The sequence below is a fragment of the Rhinolophus sinicus genome, chromosome 6 (assembly GCF_057876585.1).
Source record: "Rhinolophus sinicus isolate RSI-liver-muscle chromosome 6, RSI-T2T, whole genome shotgun sequence".
Classification (NCBI taxonomy): Eukaryota; Metazoa; Chordata; class Mammalia; order Chiroptera; family Rhinolophidae; genus Rhinolophus; species Rhinolophus sinicus.
In genome coordinates this window covers 67,292,501-67,306,917 of record NC_142506.1, presented here as the reverse complement: position 1 = coordinate 67,306,917, position 14,417 = coordinate 67,292,501, and the positions used below count along the sequence as shown (strand labels likewise).

The window sequence follows — 14,417 nt, the reverse complement described above, 5'->3', positions numbered from 1 at the left end:
TACTGGATTGAACCAAATCAAGTACGATGGAGTTCCCTGACCTAGCTGAAGACAACACCCAACATAAGAAGTGACTACTGTAAAATGCATGATTTTAGTTTAACTTCAAAACCTACAGCTATAATTTCCCTTATACTGGTTCAGTCAGTGCATAATTGCTCCCTGGAAATGCAGCATATTACATAACTAGAGAGCCATGCAGTTCCCCCCCAGAAATCCTTCTGTTCCTGTCACCAGAGGCCTGGAGAGAAAAAGGAATAGCTCCCTCGCCTATCTCCTGTGCACAGAGCCAGGAAGTCTCCTTCCCAGAAAAAGGTAAATAAATTTGTCCCAAGCAAATCATTGAATCACCAGAAACAAATAAGAACCTAAAACTAGCAGTGCATAGACAGAGAACAAAGACAGATCTTACACCCTGAAAGAAAAGCTCGGTACACAAGTCAATATTTTCTGGAAGAAGGAGGAAGCCAATCTCCCTATAGATATCTTCCTCATGGTTTTTATAAGGAGACTCATCACCCCATTGAAGTCTCCGTGTTTCATCCAGAAGAACCGAAGTTCGCAGAAACCATAGGTCCTCAGCTTCCTCAGAGTGACTTAACTTGTTTTTCTGGATTCCACCCTTGGACTCCCCTAAGGGCCCAGCTCTCTGGCCCCGTCAGGCCATTTTGGAACCAACAGCAGTGTTTAGAGTTCACTGTTGACACCACAATCTGAGTTATGTGGTGATTTCCATAAGGATAAACAGACTTGTCCCTTCCCAGATTTCACAGAAGCCACTCGACCTGAAGCCAGCCGCCATGACCAGCCAGTCCCAGGGGATCCACCAGCTCCTTCAGGCAGAGAAAAGAGCAAAGGACAAGCTCGAGGAAGCCAAGAAGAGTAAGTCCCCATTCGGTGTGAACTCCGAGGGAGTTGTCACAAAGTAGAAGGTGGGGGTGGGTGCCGTGGGACGAGCTCGGAGCTCGGTGGCAGGCCAGCTCTGGTTCAAATCCTGGTTCAGACTCTGTCCCTGTGAGACCTTGGCCAGTTCCCTAAAACTACCCAGTCATAGTGGGGACAAAGTTCCCCAACTCAGATCCTTTCGAGAGGCCACATACAAAGTGAGACGATAACGGGCATTGAAGTCATGGGCGTAACTCTGGTTGCTGCAACTTCCCTGATGACACCACACCCCAGTGTCTCAATACTGTGACCGGCTAAGAGAGAAGCAACTTCCAGATGGGATTTCCTTGCTGGTGAGAAAATGTGAGCAAGTGCCCTCCCCTCTGAATGCATCTGTTCCTACTCCTGTGAAAGTGTGACAATCAGACTTAAAAAGCCCCCTCCTGGTGGCTTTTCCTCTCCAGTGTTTTAAACTACTTCTATTTTAGTCTCATTTTCTACCTTTCTATTTAGTCATGTGTGTATACACTTACCCATCGAATGATCTCGATGAAGTCCAACCCCATTTAGTCTCTTTGCTGTTCACAACAGCCGCGTGAGTTGGGTATTACTATTATTCCCATTTTATGTCTGTGGAACCTGAGAGGCCATACTTTGCCAAAGGTCATCATTTTTTAAAATAGAAAATATCGTGCTAGGCACCAGGCTCAGTGTTGATTTTGCTTCCTTCTCACATGAGCTCTTTTTGCAAAAGGGGAAAATGATGCTTAGAGAAGAAATTACACAATCGCCCAAGCCCACACTGAGGGTAAATGGTGGAGGCGGGAACTGCATGGGCAAGACCTCAACCCCAGCATGACACAAAATGTGCCTTTCCTATGCTGGATAAACCTACCTCGCAGATCTGCAGCCCAAACTCAAGCTGCTTGGGCCAACACCTCTGCTTTTCCCACTTCCCGTTTCATCATTACTTCATCTGTAATAATGTGTGTCGTGAACTTCTTTCTAATTCGATCTAAAGTCCAGCAAGATAGGGGCCGTGTCTTAAAACTGTGGCTCGTGTAACTCTTCGGATGAGTGTGGTGATGGGAGCAGAGCAGGTACAGACACAAGGTGGCTGAAAGGTACTGAGTGCGAGTGGGAACAGTACTTGACTATGCAAGAGACAGGGTTGGGAAGCCGCTCGGGGCACTGGGGTTTTCGTGGGCAGGTCGATCATTTCCCTTTCGTAAAACAGCTGGATTTCCTGCACACTCAGCAATGTGGGCACCAACAAGCAAAGGAAAGGCTCTATGTGGAGGCACTAAGAGAGGAAAGAAGGAAGAAGATCGTGGAGGCACACTTTACCTACTTCTCAATTTTTGTTTCTACAACACTCTATGCAAGTGCTTGCAAAATGGCATGAGTGCAGGGTGATTTTACAGAAAACAAAGTCGCTGGTTGAGACAGTGTAGAAAACTCCCTGACCCTTTATTCAAATTTCTTTAACCACATTTAAAATACCGAGAACAGAAGACCAACTTATTTTGAGATATGGAATAATTATGTTACCTTTGCTTCCTCATTATGGAAGAAATAGTGACAGTATTGAGCACATGTATAATTAATGTTATCGGATGATTCAAATGATTTTTACCAAGCAGCTCTCCTTTTCCAAAGTCCTTAGATAAGAAAAGTATTGTGACTCACGGAACCTGTTTGGGTGGGAAGCATTCCAGCCCCAGGTTCCATAATTAGCCAAATGTGTTTTCCTTTCCTCATGAATATGCTGTCTGGGGACAATCTTCCCTCAGAAGCCAGGATTGGAAAATACATACTGTACTATTAGTACACAAAGTGTTCATTGTATCTGCCAATAACTTAAAGTCCTCGTGTGCTTTTTTCCTTGGTCTTTGTTCATGAATATTCAGGCAAATATTCAACCAGTACTAGAAATATCCAGGCCTTAGAAACGTTGTGAAAAATATTTTGACTTTCAACACCTGACCCCTGACTCAGTTTTCTAGAGAATGTTAGCCTGTCCCTTTACCTCGCGAAGCACAGGCTTGAGGCCAGTTGTCCCTGGAGAGAGCCATATTCTCACATAGCTTTCAGCAAGCAGAAGTGGGTAGCGATGGCACCCACGGATCACCTTGTAAACCTTCTGTGGCCAAGTACAGTATGACTTTGTGTACCTGGTACTTTGTAACTTCTCTCCTACGTCACTAGTTTTTATTTCACTCATTTATTGCATAGGATTTGTGGGGTGCCTATTCCCAAGCCACTCTGATGTACATACACACTGATGAAAAGACCTAGACTATTCCTTAAAGAATTCCCCAGAGAGACAAATGCATCCGTGAGCATGAGAGAAAGAGAAAGAGAGAGAGAGAGAGAGAGAGAGAGAGAGAGAGAGAGAGAGAGAAAATAACATGAAAGGTACACGTAGCCGTCATCTTTATAAACCCATATATTTCACTTCCTGTTTTTTTCCTTAAAGAGATTTATGGAGAAGCTGCCATACATGAGGGCCAGATAGAGACTCCGAATGAGAGTCTCCACAAAATCGCAGTACTGAACATCATGGTAGAAAGTGTGTGGTCACTTCCTCTTTCTTAAATCCATTCATTTGAAAGCCTCCCGGAAAACTTGCGCCTTGAGTCTTTGCTAGAGCAGGCCTCCTGAACGGACATTTAAAGAAGAAAGAAAGGGAGGGCGTGGGGGAGGGAGGGAGAGAGAGCACAAACAGAGCAACTCACATGTTCATCGTTTTAGGAAACCACAAGATTCATTGGCAGTAGCGTTTACATGTTGTGCTGCAAAATCATTCAGCTATTCCATGAAGGAGGCCTGCCTCAGATGCTGGGAAGGAGTTTCCTACACAGCTCACGGTGTGGCTGTGTCACCTTAGGGGTACAGATAGTGGCTGTAGACCTGGTATCAGGAACTGTCCCAAAGCCTGTTAGGTCCATGGAAACAGAGCTGACGGCTCCCGCCTCCTAAGACAGCTGCCTACTGAGAGGGACAGTTTGGAGGGTGAGGGTGGAGGGAGCAGGTTATGAACAGGCTTTAAAAGCTGGGATATCAGGCAGCACAGTAGAGAAACCACCACTTGGAAAAAAAAAAAAATGTTTGTGTCAACTTAAGTTTCTTGGTGGAAGTTATGGAGCATCTCTGAGCTTCAATCTTTTTGTGAAATAAAAACATAGCCAAGATGCTTTAAGGATCAGAAAACTCTACCTAAGATAGTAGAGTACAAACGAAACAGTTGTTTCTACTTTTAATAGATGGAATCAAACAACCGAGTCCCATTCTTTCTGACAACCGCAGCAGGGTCCATCCCCGAGGGGACGGGCACTGCTTCTGGCGGGATGCATAGGAGAGCTCAGATCGTCGCTTCTGTTCCCTGATTATGGATTAAATCACATTTATGAGTGAAGACACTCACACGGATTTGTATATGCAAACCAGTCTCACTGTTGGGTTCAGTTTAGATGGCATCGCAGTGGATTGGCACTAGCTTTAAATTATCTCACTCGAAGTTAACATCTTTTGCCTAAAAAATGGTTCACTCATCAAAACATGAAAGTGGGTGTGTCAGGCCAGGACAAGTTACAGTGGTACCTCAGTTTTCGAACGTCTCCGTTGATGAACATTTCGGTTTACAAACGCCATAAATTTTATGGGTCTATGGTATCACTAGATAGTAAAATTCATGCTAAATTTGTGGTTTTAGGGGTTGATTTTAAAGGTGTGGAACGGATTAATCCATTTTGCATTACTTTCTATGGGGAAACCGTGCCTTGGTTTTCGAACGTTTCAGAACTCAAACGGTCTTCCAGAACGGATTACGTTCAAAAACTGAGGTACCACTGTACGTTGTTACAACGGAACATCGGACTTCACCTGAGCTCCAGGTCTGGGGAATCCATCGAGGTTGATTAGAAAGTCAAGGTCCCAACATCAGCAGGAGAAACAAAGATTTGTGTTTCTCTCAAATATGTGATCCTTTTACTTCTCACGGCTGGTTAGGAGAACCGTCTTTGTTTCATTTACACCCACTGCAAACTTGGAAAACTCCCCAGCTCTGTATTAACACCATTCTCTAATGCTCAACAGCACATAAAGAACCCATATTTTATTATTTCCGAACCTACGCCATAGCCTCTCCCACAAATAAACAATCTGTCTACTTTGGCAGCGGCAGAAAAATAGCATTTCTGTGTAACTCAAAATTACAACTTACATTATGGGATACAAATGGAAAGACGTGATAAGCAGTGCAGATGTGCAAATGTGGGTATTTGAGGAACCAAACAAGTAGGTATATCAGAAACATCCTAACAAATAGCAGAGGCCCCCAAAGGTCCCTTAAGCTTGCTCTCCTATGAGGCCCTCATTGAATTCTGCTTTAGTGCAAAATTAATACTTAAGAAAATATTTCTACTTAGATAATACTTGGCTAACACAGTAATGCAAATTAGTTGGTGTGGGTCTATAGGATGCAAACCATCCATATTTTTAAAAATCTGCTAATTGCCTATTTGTTCCCAAATATGCAGATATTCTGAATTATTTAAACAAGCCCCTTGATTTAGTAAAATTCTTCACTGTGCGAGGGGATATTTTGGTCCACGAAGACATGACTTTTAATAAACTAATAAAAGAGAAGTTGTTATATTAGAACTCCAAGGCCCTGTTTTGTGTGTTTTGTAGGCCTGTAAATACTTCCTCTTTCTTTATAGTCCACAGACTAATGGGGTATTTGTAAGTACACTGGACTTTCATTTCTTCAAGTGGGTCATATTAAAATAATAACCACGAAACATTTTCATCTATTAATACCATTTGGTAGTATTCCATCCACGACCTGCACAAAACTCCATATGATATTTTTTAATAAGGAAAGTCCAAGTAAAGGAAAAGCAAAGCCCAGACCCAGAAAGATGAATAAAATCAAATGGATCAGGGACAAACGAGAGACTGGTTCTTTGTTTTCCTGGGGGCTTTTTAACTTTTCCAAAGTGTGTGACAGGAGAGCAAAATACAGCACTGTTTGAACCCGGGCTGGACTTGGTCATGATATTAACAACCCCCGAAGCCAAGAAAGGTTGCTGCTTTTGTCCTGCTTTGTTTTCTGAGTGGTAGAACGGAATCAAAATGGACCTTAGGAACAGGTAGACATCTCCAAACATGCCCAAAGTCCTCCTGGTTTTCCTAGCAAATCAAGGTTTCCTCTATTCTGTGTATGCACCTTTTTCTCAGGTGACACACACGTTCAGATACCTGTTCTTTCCACCGTGCTCAAGTGCCTGGCTTTGCCACCCATTCGCAACGGGCATTGCTGTCTCTGCATTTCTCATGCAGCCTCTGTATTAGTTCCCCAGGGCCCCTGTTAATGAATTCCCACAAACTACGGGGCTGAAAACAACAGAAATATATTCTCTCACAGCCCAGGAGGCCACAAGCCCAGACACAAGACGCCAGCAGGACTGGCTGTATCTGGGGACCCATCCCATCCCCAACTTCTGCTGATGCCACAATCCCGGCGTCCCCTGGATGGAGCCACATCGTTCTAATCACCGCCTCTGCCATCACATCGTCTGCGCTCTCTGCATCTCTCTCATCCCTGAATGCTGCCATCCCCCAGGCTAAGACCTCAACCCTTTCGTCTCCTCATTCTGTTTCGTCCCCTCCATTCCCGTCAAACCCCACTGCTCAGACTCAGACAGCAGATGAGCCGGTCTCTGGGTCCATTGCAGACCTTTCTCCTAGATCCCAAACTGGTCTGTCCAGCTGCCTTCTGGATATCTGCACCCAGATGTCCTTGGGGAAGATGACACCAGATGTCCTCGGGGAAGGTGACACAGGCTTCTCTGGTGACAGACAGCCAGAGCTTCTCCTGAAACTCACGCTTTACTCCCCACGCTCCTTCCTAGCGAGAGGCCGCGGGCAGCTGGGCCCACCTTCCTAATAATGGTTACACATGACTACGTACGCTTGGTGTAGCGCGTGACACACATTTGTGCAGCTGCTGCTCCTGCCTTTCCGCACTAGATTATTAAATCCATTCTGTAGATGAGAAAACTTGGGTTCAGAAACTCTAACGTGCTCAAGGCTGCAAAACTCCTGTCTTATTCTGCGACTAGTGTCTCATGTTGAGTCCTGTTCAAATTGGAAAATGAAACCCCATCCTTCCCCTCAGAAAAAGGGTCCAGAAGCATGTTAGCAAGCCAAGCAACAGAGTGGCATTCTCTGTGTGTCCAGGGACCTTTGGCACATTGGACTCAGTCCACATGTCCTCTTGTCACCAAGAAGCCAGGAAGGCCCACCCGAGAACTGCCCCCTGCCTCCCACACAAAGCACAGCTCTAACGTGCTCAAAATTGATGTTCCAATCCTGTCCTTACAAATCTCCTGAAAATCCATCAAACAGCTTCCTCTCCTTTTTTTCCGCCCCTGTGGCATGTATCTCAGCGATGGTTTGTTGGATGTAGAACATCTCTAGCTGCGTAACAAGACGCATGTCTAAAAATGAATGAATTCACTAAAGGGGGACCGGTTACAAAGAATCCCCTAAAATATCTCCCTGCCTTTTTTTCTAGTCCCCAAAATGGACTGCCCATCCCTGTGTCTATCCTGGCTCATCTGTCTGTCCTGCTTACTGTCTCCCACCTCAGAAATCTTTCCTGACTGCCCCTCGCAGCCATCCCTGTGTCCCGGTCTGCACACCTAGACCTATTTCTTTATACTTTTGACTTACTCTGATAATATGAGACATGACTATTGGGGTGGAAGGGAAGCACAGATCCCATAGGTTTTTAGCAGCTGTTTCCATAAAGGTGATGATTTTTAATGGTCAGGGAACAGCAGAACCAAGATTTGTGCTTCACTGTTCTCCTGGTGGATTTCGTGTATTCTTCACAATTCTATGTGTTTTGCAAATTTCCCTTTGGAAGCTGGAGCAGCATGGACGCACTTCCAAAGGGCAGTTTATTTACACCACGGGTGGCCAGTGGCACATTACATGTGTTTCTCTATCTTCTCTTCCTAGCCCTATGCATAATGTACAGTAGACGTCCAATAAATATTGAATGATGGATGAATGAGCGAAAATCATCCTTTCCGGCACAGCTCTTTCGGGCCTGCTTTAGCAGTATTTAAAATCAGGATGCCTAATGTAACCACATTTTCTAAAACGAAAAGCAGACGTTTGGCCTGACTAGCCTGTGTGACCTTGTAGGAACTTGGGGACCTAATATTTAATGGTCACATTTAAAATCGGCACTGCCCCGTGTGGTCACCCCAATGTGTGATACAGAAGGTACTGAGAAAGACGAATGTAGACCCCTTTGGGTTCACAGTAGCCATCTTTTCATGCGTATGGAGAAAGAGGTCTCATTTTCAAATTTGGAGATCTTCGCGCACAGATACGAAGCAATCCAGAGGAAAAGCTGGTGGATATGATGTGTGCATTTTGCTCCACCTCTGATGAAATGGCGGGCTTTAAGCTCCAGCCTCTCCCACTGGATTGAATCAGGGATGGCGTCTGCAGCTCTCGCCCAGGCAGCTGCTGAGTCTAGCCAGAAAACGGCTGTGCCGGCAGCGGTCTCCCTGTGGCTCTCCTATTTAATTGAATGAGAACCAGCAGGTGACTGGTGCCATGACGGGGGGGTCACAGACACTCTGAGCCTGTCACTGTGTGACGGGGCTAATATACAGCCTCTTAAGTGGAGTGCTGGATTCTGCTCAGGGGTAGGGCATACAGACCTCTCCCTGTTATTATTATTATTTTTTTTTTTTTTTTACGGGCTAGAGTCATGACTTTGAAACCAAAATGTTTATGTATTATAGAACTAAGATGGAGAGGAATGATGTTTTATGTGATTTATTTTTATACAATAGTTACGTATCCTACAATCTATCATTACTAAGAAAATGTGACTACATCTTAAACGTATTTTTATCCTAATGTTACTGAGTAGCAGTGATAAGACAGTAGCCTGGGATTAAAACAATAGATTTCCCTACCCACATACCACCTATTTCTTCCGTGAAGAGTAAGTTTGGTTGCCACAAAATAGTTATACCGGTAACTGCGGAGAATAAAGGCATCTGTACATACAAAATGACAATGAGCGTTAATGAAGAGGGAAAAAGGTAAGCATTGCTGGTAATGAGCCCTAAACCTCAGGCTTCAGAACAGCACTAATTTTCAGCAGACCAGGGATTTTAAAGAGAATAAAGACAGACATAAATATCTGTTCTGAATGAGGTCTGCTGAGACCCATTCAAGGGTAATAGGCATTAATTAAAAGAGACACATTTCAATCTATCTTGTATATATACATCTATAGAGACATACAGTGACTAGCAAAGCAGCTCATACCCAAGAGGAAGGGAGATTTAAAAACCATCTACACTCAAATGCTACAAAGGTGTCTAACAACAAAAGCACATGAAAACATGTACCTACATGACAGATAAAAATTTATGTTAAGATTTTCTTTTATGCTACTTAATCAGAACACCGTTATTTAGTTCAAAGTCTACATAATCTAACAAACCCTTGGCAACAATTATAAACAAAAGCTTGAGACATTGTCAGAGAAAAGAAACTATGTGAACTTAAAAGAATGAAGGTGTTTAACTGAAATGGGAAGACAAGAAACACAGAGTTTCTTTAAAGTTTTAATGACCACAAAGCATTAGAACCTAACCCCTCAGAAGGTGGTAGGTAGTGGGGGCGTAGCCACAATTAATATTAGTCTATAACCCCCCAAACTTCCTCTGGTTGTCCAAAAAGTCATGTGCTGAGCTAATGATCCCCACAGCATTGAATTTGTCTGAAACTTTCATCTATGTCGCTGTCTGCTGGCTTAAGGCTTACACCTTTGCTCTTAATAAAAGAAAAGAGAGCTACTTAACTAAACTCCTAGCCATTAAAAACAATTGGTTTTACAACCACTTTCAAGTACCCCCTCAGAGAAAGCTACTGGAGGAAAAAAATATCTACTTTGATGTGCTGTGGGGCTTAATCAGACATTCTAGAGTCAAGAAATGGCAAGGAAAACAATCCCAATAAAATGCTTTAAAAAATTGTAAGTCAGTTTGATAGAGTCTGAGTTGCATGTTTGTAGGGTTTGGAGCTCCGCCAGTGTTAATCGGATCCAGCTGGTGTGGACTGAGGGATTCCTGGCAGCAAATCAGGACAGAAAATCTGACCAAATAATGTCTTTTCGAGTAAGTGACAGCGAAAATCTGTTCTCTGGCTGTTAACTGCTGTGAGTAAGTGGGCAGATATTTTATTTAAACATGTAAGTGTGAAAGAACGTTGTCATTTCCATGTTCTAAAAGAATCCAAAGGGGGAAAAAAAGGAATTTTCCAATATCGTTTTTTTTTGTTTGTTTGTTTGTTTTTGTTTTTTTAAGTGAAGTTTGCCATTCTAGAAAAAAGTTCATCAAAAAATAATGCAGACCTCACCTTGTATGTTTACAAATCCAGCTGGACAGTCCATGCGTATTAAAGAGAAATAGCATGTCTTTTATGCCACTGTTAATTTTCAGGAAAAGTGAAGCGAATAAAGCAAGCTAAAGATGAGGCGATGGTGGAAATCGACCAGTACAGGATGCAGAGAGATAGGGAGTTTCGAATGAAACAATCTAAGGTAAGTCAGAAAGTCAGCACTGGCTTTCATGCAGCATAGACTATAAGATTTTAATATTCATTCGGTGCTGTGCAGAAAATACACTGGCTCAAGCAGATACAGTTCAACCATGGCTGAACATCCAACTAAAGCTTAAACATTACCAAATTACTGATTTTTCATTTTCCATGTCAAGCCTTTTGATTTGTTATCTAAAATGTCCATCAATCGTTATTCTCTCACACATATTATATATTAAAAATCATATTCTCAAACATACAAATTGAAGGGACTGGTTATCAAGTATTATTCCTACCACTGATGATTCACTAGCATATTTCAGTAAGAAAAAACTTCAGAAAACATAGTTTTTGTCAATTAATGTTTACTAGTAGAATCAATGAAAAGTGTTGTACAATGTTACGGAATGAGTTGGTTGGGCCAAATTTCCTTTGGTGAATTCAAGGTTTACAAATGACCAAAGTAGATATTCTTACAAATTGCTGGAAAGTCTTCTAGTGTTGCCTTATGATTTCCTTTCAGCTGGCTGGGGTCATTCAACAAATCTTTCATGAAAGTATAAAGAAAGGCTTTTTCCTACATGAGCATTTTAAAAGTATCTGTTTACAATAAAAAATAAATGTGTGAAGTTTTCAGAGCCAACACGCTCCTTTCGTGTTGTGACATGGACTAAAAGAAATTATTAAATTTCCTGTACCATAACTAAAGTTTATATGGTATTTTCTTTGGGCCTCAGTAAAACTATAAATAAAGCTCTGTGCAGAAGCCGGACTTTGCAAGACAAACTCCACGCAGCTGGGAAATCTCTCCGTTAAAACTTTGATTTTAGTGGGAGAAGATGTGGGGCTTGTGTGGGATCAGGTAAATTGTATCCCAGAGCAGGCAAACCTTTTCCAGGTTCTTAAAATAAAATGTCCTTCTTAGAATCAAGTGAACCACTCAGCAAAAATAAATTCTTCTTATCAATATTTGTAAAGAGGAATCAGAAAATCCATTTCCATCCATGAGTATACAGCCCTCTGTGACTGGCCCTCGGCTGTCTCTCTCACCTGACGGCTCTGAAAACAGCACGCACTTACTTTTTACTGTACACTGGAGATTGTTTTGAAATGCTAGTGTAGGAAAAAGCATGTCTTTATATTTTCATGAGAGATGTATTGCACGAAGCCAGCCAGGTGAAAAGGAAATCATAAGGAAACAAGCAGAAGATTTTCAGCAATGTGCAACAGGATCTACTTTGGTCATTTGTAGCATCATCTCCCACCTGCATCTCTGCTTGTTCTAGTCTAACCATGTCTGTCTTCCTGTTGTTTCCGAAACAGCCTGAACACGCCACCACCCCAGAGCCTTTGCACAGGCTGCATCTGCTCCCTGAATCCTCTTCTTTTACAGACACTTTCCTCTTTCCTTTATCTCTGCTCAGCTGTCAGCTTCTCGTCCTGATCACCTTATCTAAAATCGTGTCTCATAAAAAAGAAACGAATTTCCCCCTTACAGTTACAGCATTTATCACTACTGGCTATATTACATATGTACATTTTGTGCTTATTGTCTATTTTTCCTTCCGGACTCTAAGCACCAAAATGGCAGGTCTTTTGTTTTGTTCTCTGTTGTTTTCTTCAATATGGGAATCATGTCTGTCCATAGTAAATACACGATACATTTTCGGTGAAAGAATGAATCAACATTTATTCTATGCCTTTTTTTTTTTTCCCTCTTAAGTCCTGTCATAACCATGACACTTAGGACCTGAGAAAATAATCATGCTTAACACCAACCAGCTTGTATCATTCTGTGTAGGAGATTTCTGAGATCTGTACTACTTGTTTCAAGGAATAACAAAACTGACCCTAAGTGTAGAAAGTGGTTAGGGTGAAATCTCGAACTACTGTTTCTCCAGAAGCATCTCAAGGTGTAAATCTGGTTGGAGATGTTTGTTCTCTGCTTGGGAGGATAATTAAAACTGCTCATCCATCGCTCTCCTAATTAGAGCCCGAAGCCCGTTTTACAGCTAGTTGATCAAAGGCACACAGAGAAGGGTCAGCAGGCTTAGGTCTCAGCCACCTCAAGCATATTGTAACGCCGTCGGCACAGTCCGTCCCTTGTCTGGACCTCCAAGAGTCAGACATACTGTTTTTCCAGTTCAGTCTCATCATTAATCCAGGGCAAGGAGGCAGCCTGGGAGGAGACTCAAGAAGCCAGTTTTCTACTGCTGGAGGCGTTCCACTTCCAAGTCCCTTTTTTTGTTGACCTTTAACTCTTGTTATGCTTTTTTTTTTTTAAGTCTCCTGACATCAGTTGAATCAGATATCCCAATGTGGGTTGGACATCAACAAATACTGTTGGATCAAAGGTTAACTATTCCCTTGCTTATCATTTCTACCCAACATAGCTTCTACTGAAGAAGGTATTACATGGCTAAAAAGAACTGTAAACTACAGTGAAAAAATTAAATCTGTTGTTAATGCAACAAAAGTTAGATGGACCACGGATCTAAATGGGACCTGACAATGGTGGCTTTGGGCATACTGGAGATTTTTAGATCTTTAATCTTTTTTCCTAAATTCGTATCGTGAAAGCATTCTGTTTCCTTGAAGGAACCACAGACTTGAGAATGTGAAGCAGTGTGCGGGTGCTGACCCTCGGCTTTCCCTTAAACTGGAACATTTGCACAACTTACAAAGAAACCTATGGAGTGTTGAAAGATTTCCCCCACACCATCAGTCATTACACTGTAAAGCTGCACACGTCAGTCTCAACACTGAAATTTTGAAAATTAAAATGGAAAAGTGCTTTCATAGCACCCTTGAACCAAATGTACCATTACCTGTCACATAATTATCAACTTCTAATTTATATCGTGTCCCAAAATGCCAGACAGCAGGCTTCTGCCAGCAAGAGCAACGGAACCCAGGTAATGAGATGCCTGGCCATCTACTCGTCCTGTTCAGTTCAGCAAACGTGGACTGAGCAGATCCTTTGTGGCAGGCAGTGTCTGAAGCCCTTACAATTCACCAGGGAACAATGGCCCGTACCCTTGCCCCTGTGGAGTTTCCATTCATTCATTTAAAGTCCTACATGGTGTAAGGAAGATATGCCTGTGCCTGTGAAAGTCTCTTACAGGGCATATTGGGATATACTGGGCATTTTCAGCATCTTCCTGAAAAACAGGATCTAATAATTCAGATCATGTATTTTAAAAATTGGCCAACCAGTTATTGGCTGTTTAAAAACCAGCAAAACTGGGTTCAATGATGTCTTTCAACTCTACATTGAGAGAGTAAGCAATAGGGAAGACACAAAAAACTGAATGGAAACTTATAAATACATGCAAATGCGATGAAAAATCTTCTAAGCATGATACAATGACTGTGAACTTGCATTGGATTTGTACGGTGCAAAGGTCAGCTTATAAGGAGAAGCAATCTGCTCCGGCAGTTTCCATTTTTTAGGAAACTTTATCCATCCCACTCATGGTATTGGGAAATCCCGTCCATTCTCTGATCAAATACTGGAAAAATAATACATAAAGTGTACACTGTCGAACAATCATAGATGAGTAGGCCAAATTTAACTTACGAAACAATTACAGTTTAATGTGATGTCTAGTGCAGTGAATTCCGTGTGTTATATTTTGGTAGATAATGGGCTCTCAGAGTAATCTGTCAGAAGAAATAGAAGAGCAGACCCTGGAGAAGATCAAAGAACTGCACGGAAGCTACAACAAGTACATGGAAAGTGTATTAACACAAGTTTTGAACATGGTCTGTGACGTGAAACCAGAAATCCACGTGAACTACAGAGCCACCAACTAAATGTGCCCCTATTGCTCAATAAAGGATGTGTGTGTGCCACCTGGCTGCTTGTGGCTTCGTGTTGCCATTGA

At 42.4% G+C, this 14,417-nt stretch overlaps 1 protein-coding gene across 1 annotated transcript; it reads left to right on the top strand.

Annotated features, from left to right (window-relative positions):
* Positions 1 to 677: 677 nt before the first annotated feature.
* Positions 678 to 14,389, top strand: ATP6V1G3 (ATPase H+ transporting V1 subunit G3). Its single transcript, XM_019750817.3, has 3 exons — positions 678 to 882; positions 10,431 to 10,531; positions 14,173 to 14,389. The coding sequence occupies exons 1-3, from the start codon at positions 801 to 803 to the stop codon at positions 14,344 to 14,346; spliced, it is 357 nt and encodes a 118-aa protein (XP_019606376.2). The 5' UTR covers positions 678 to 800; the 3' UTR covers positions 14,347 to 14,389.
* The last annotated feature ends 28 nt before the right edge of the window (positions 14,390 to 14,417 follow it).

Excerpts from the sequence above, each read along its gene's own strand:
- ATP6V1G3 (XM_019750817.3), top strand. The coding sequence starts at position 801 with ATGACCAGCCAGTCCCAGGGGATCCACCAGCTCCTTCAGGCAGAGAAA. Across the intron at positions 883-10,430 it reads GCTCGAGGAAGCCAAGAAGA|GAAAAGTGAAGCGAATAAAG; the intron begins GTAAGTCCCCAT and ends GTTAATTTTCAG. Across the intron at positions 10,532-14,172 it reads TTCGAATGAAACAATCTAAG|ATAATGGGCTCTCAGAGTAA; the intron begins GTAAGTCAGAAA and ends ATATTTTGGTAG.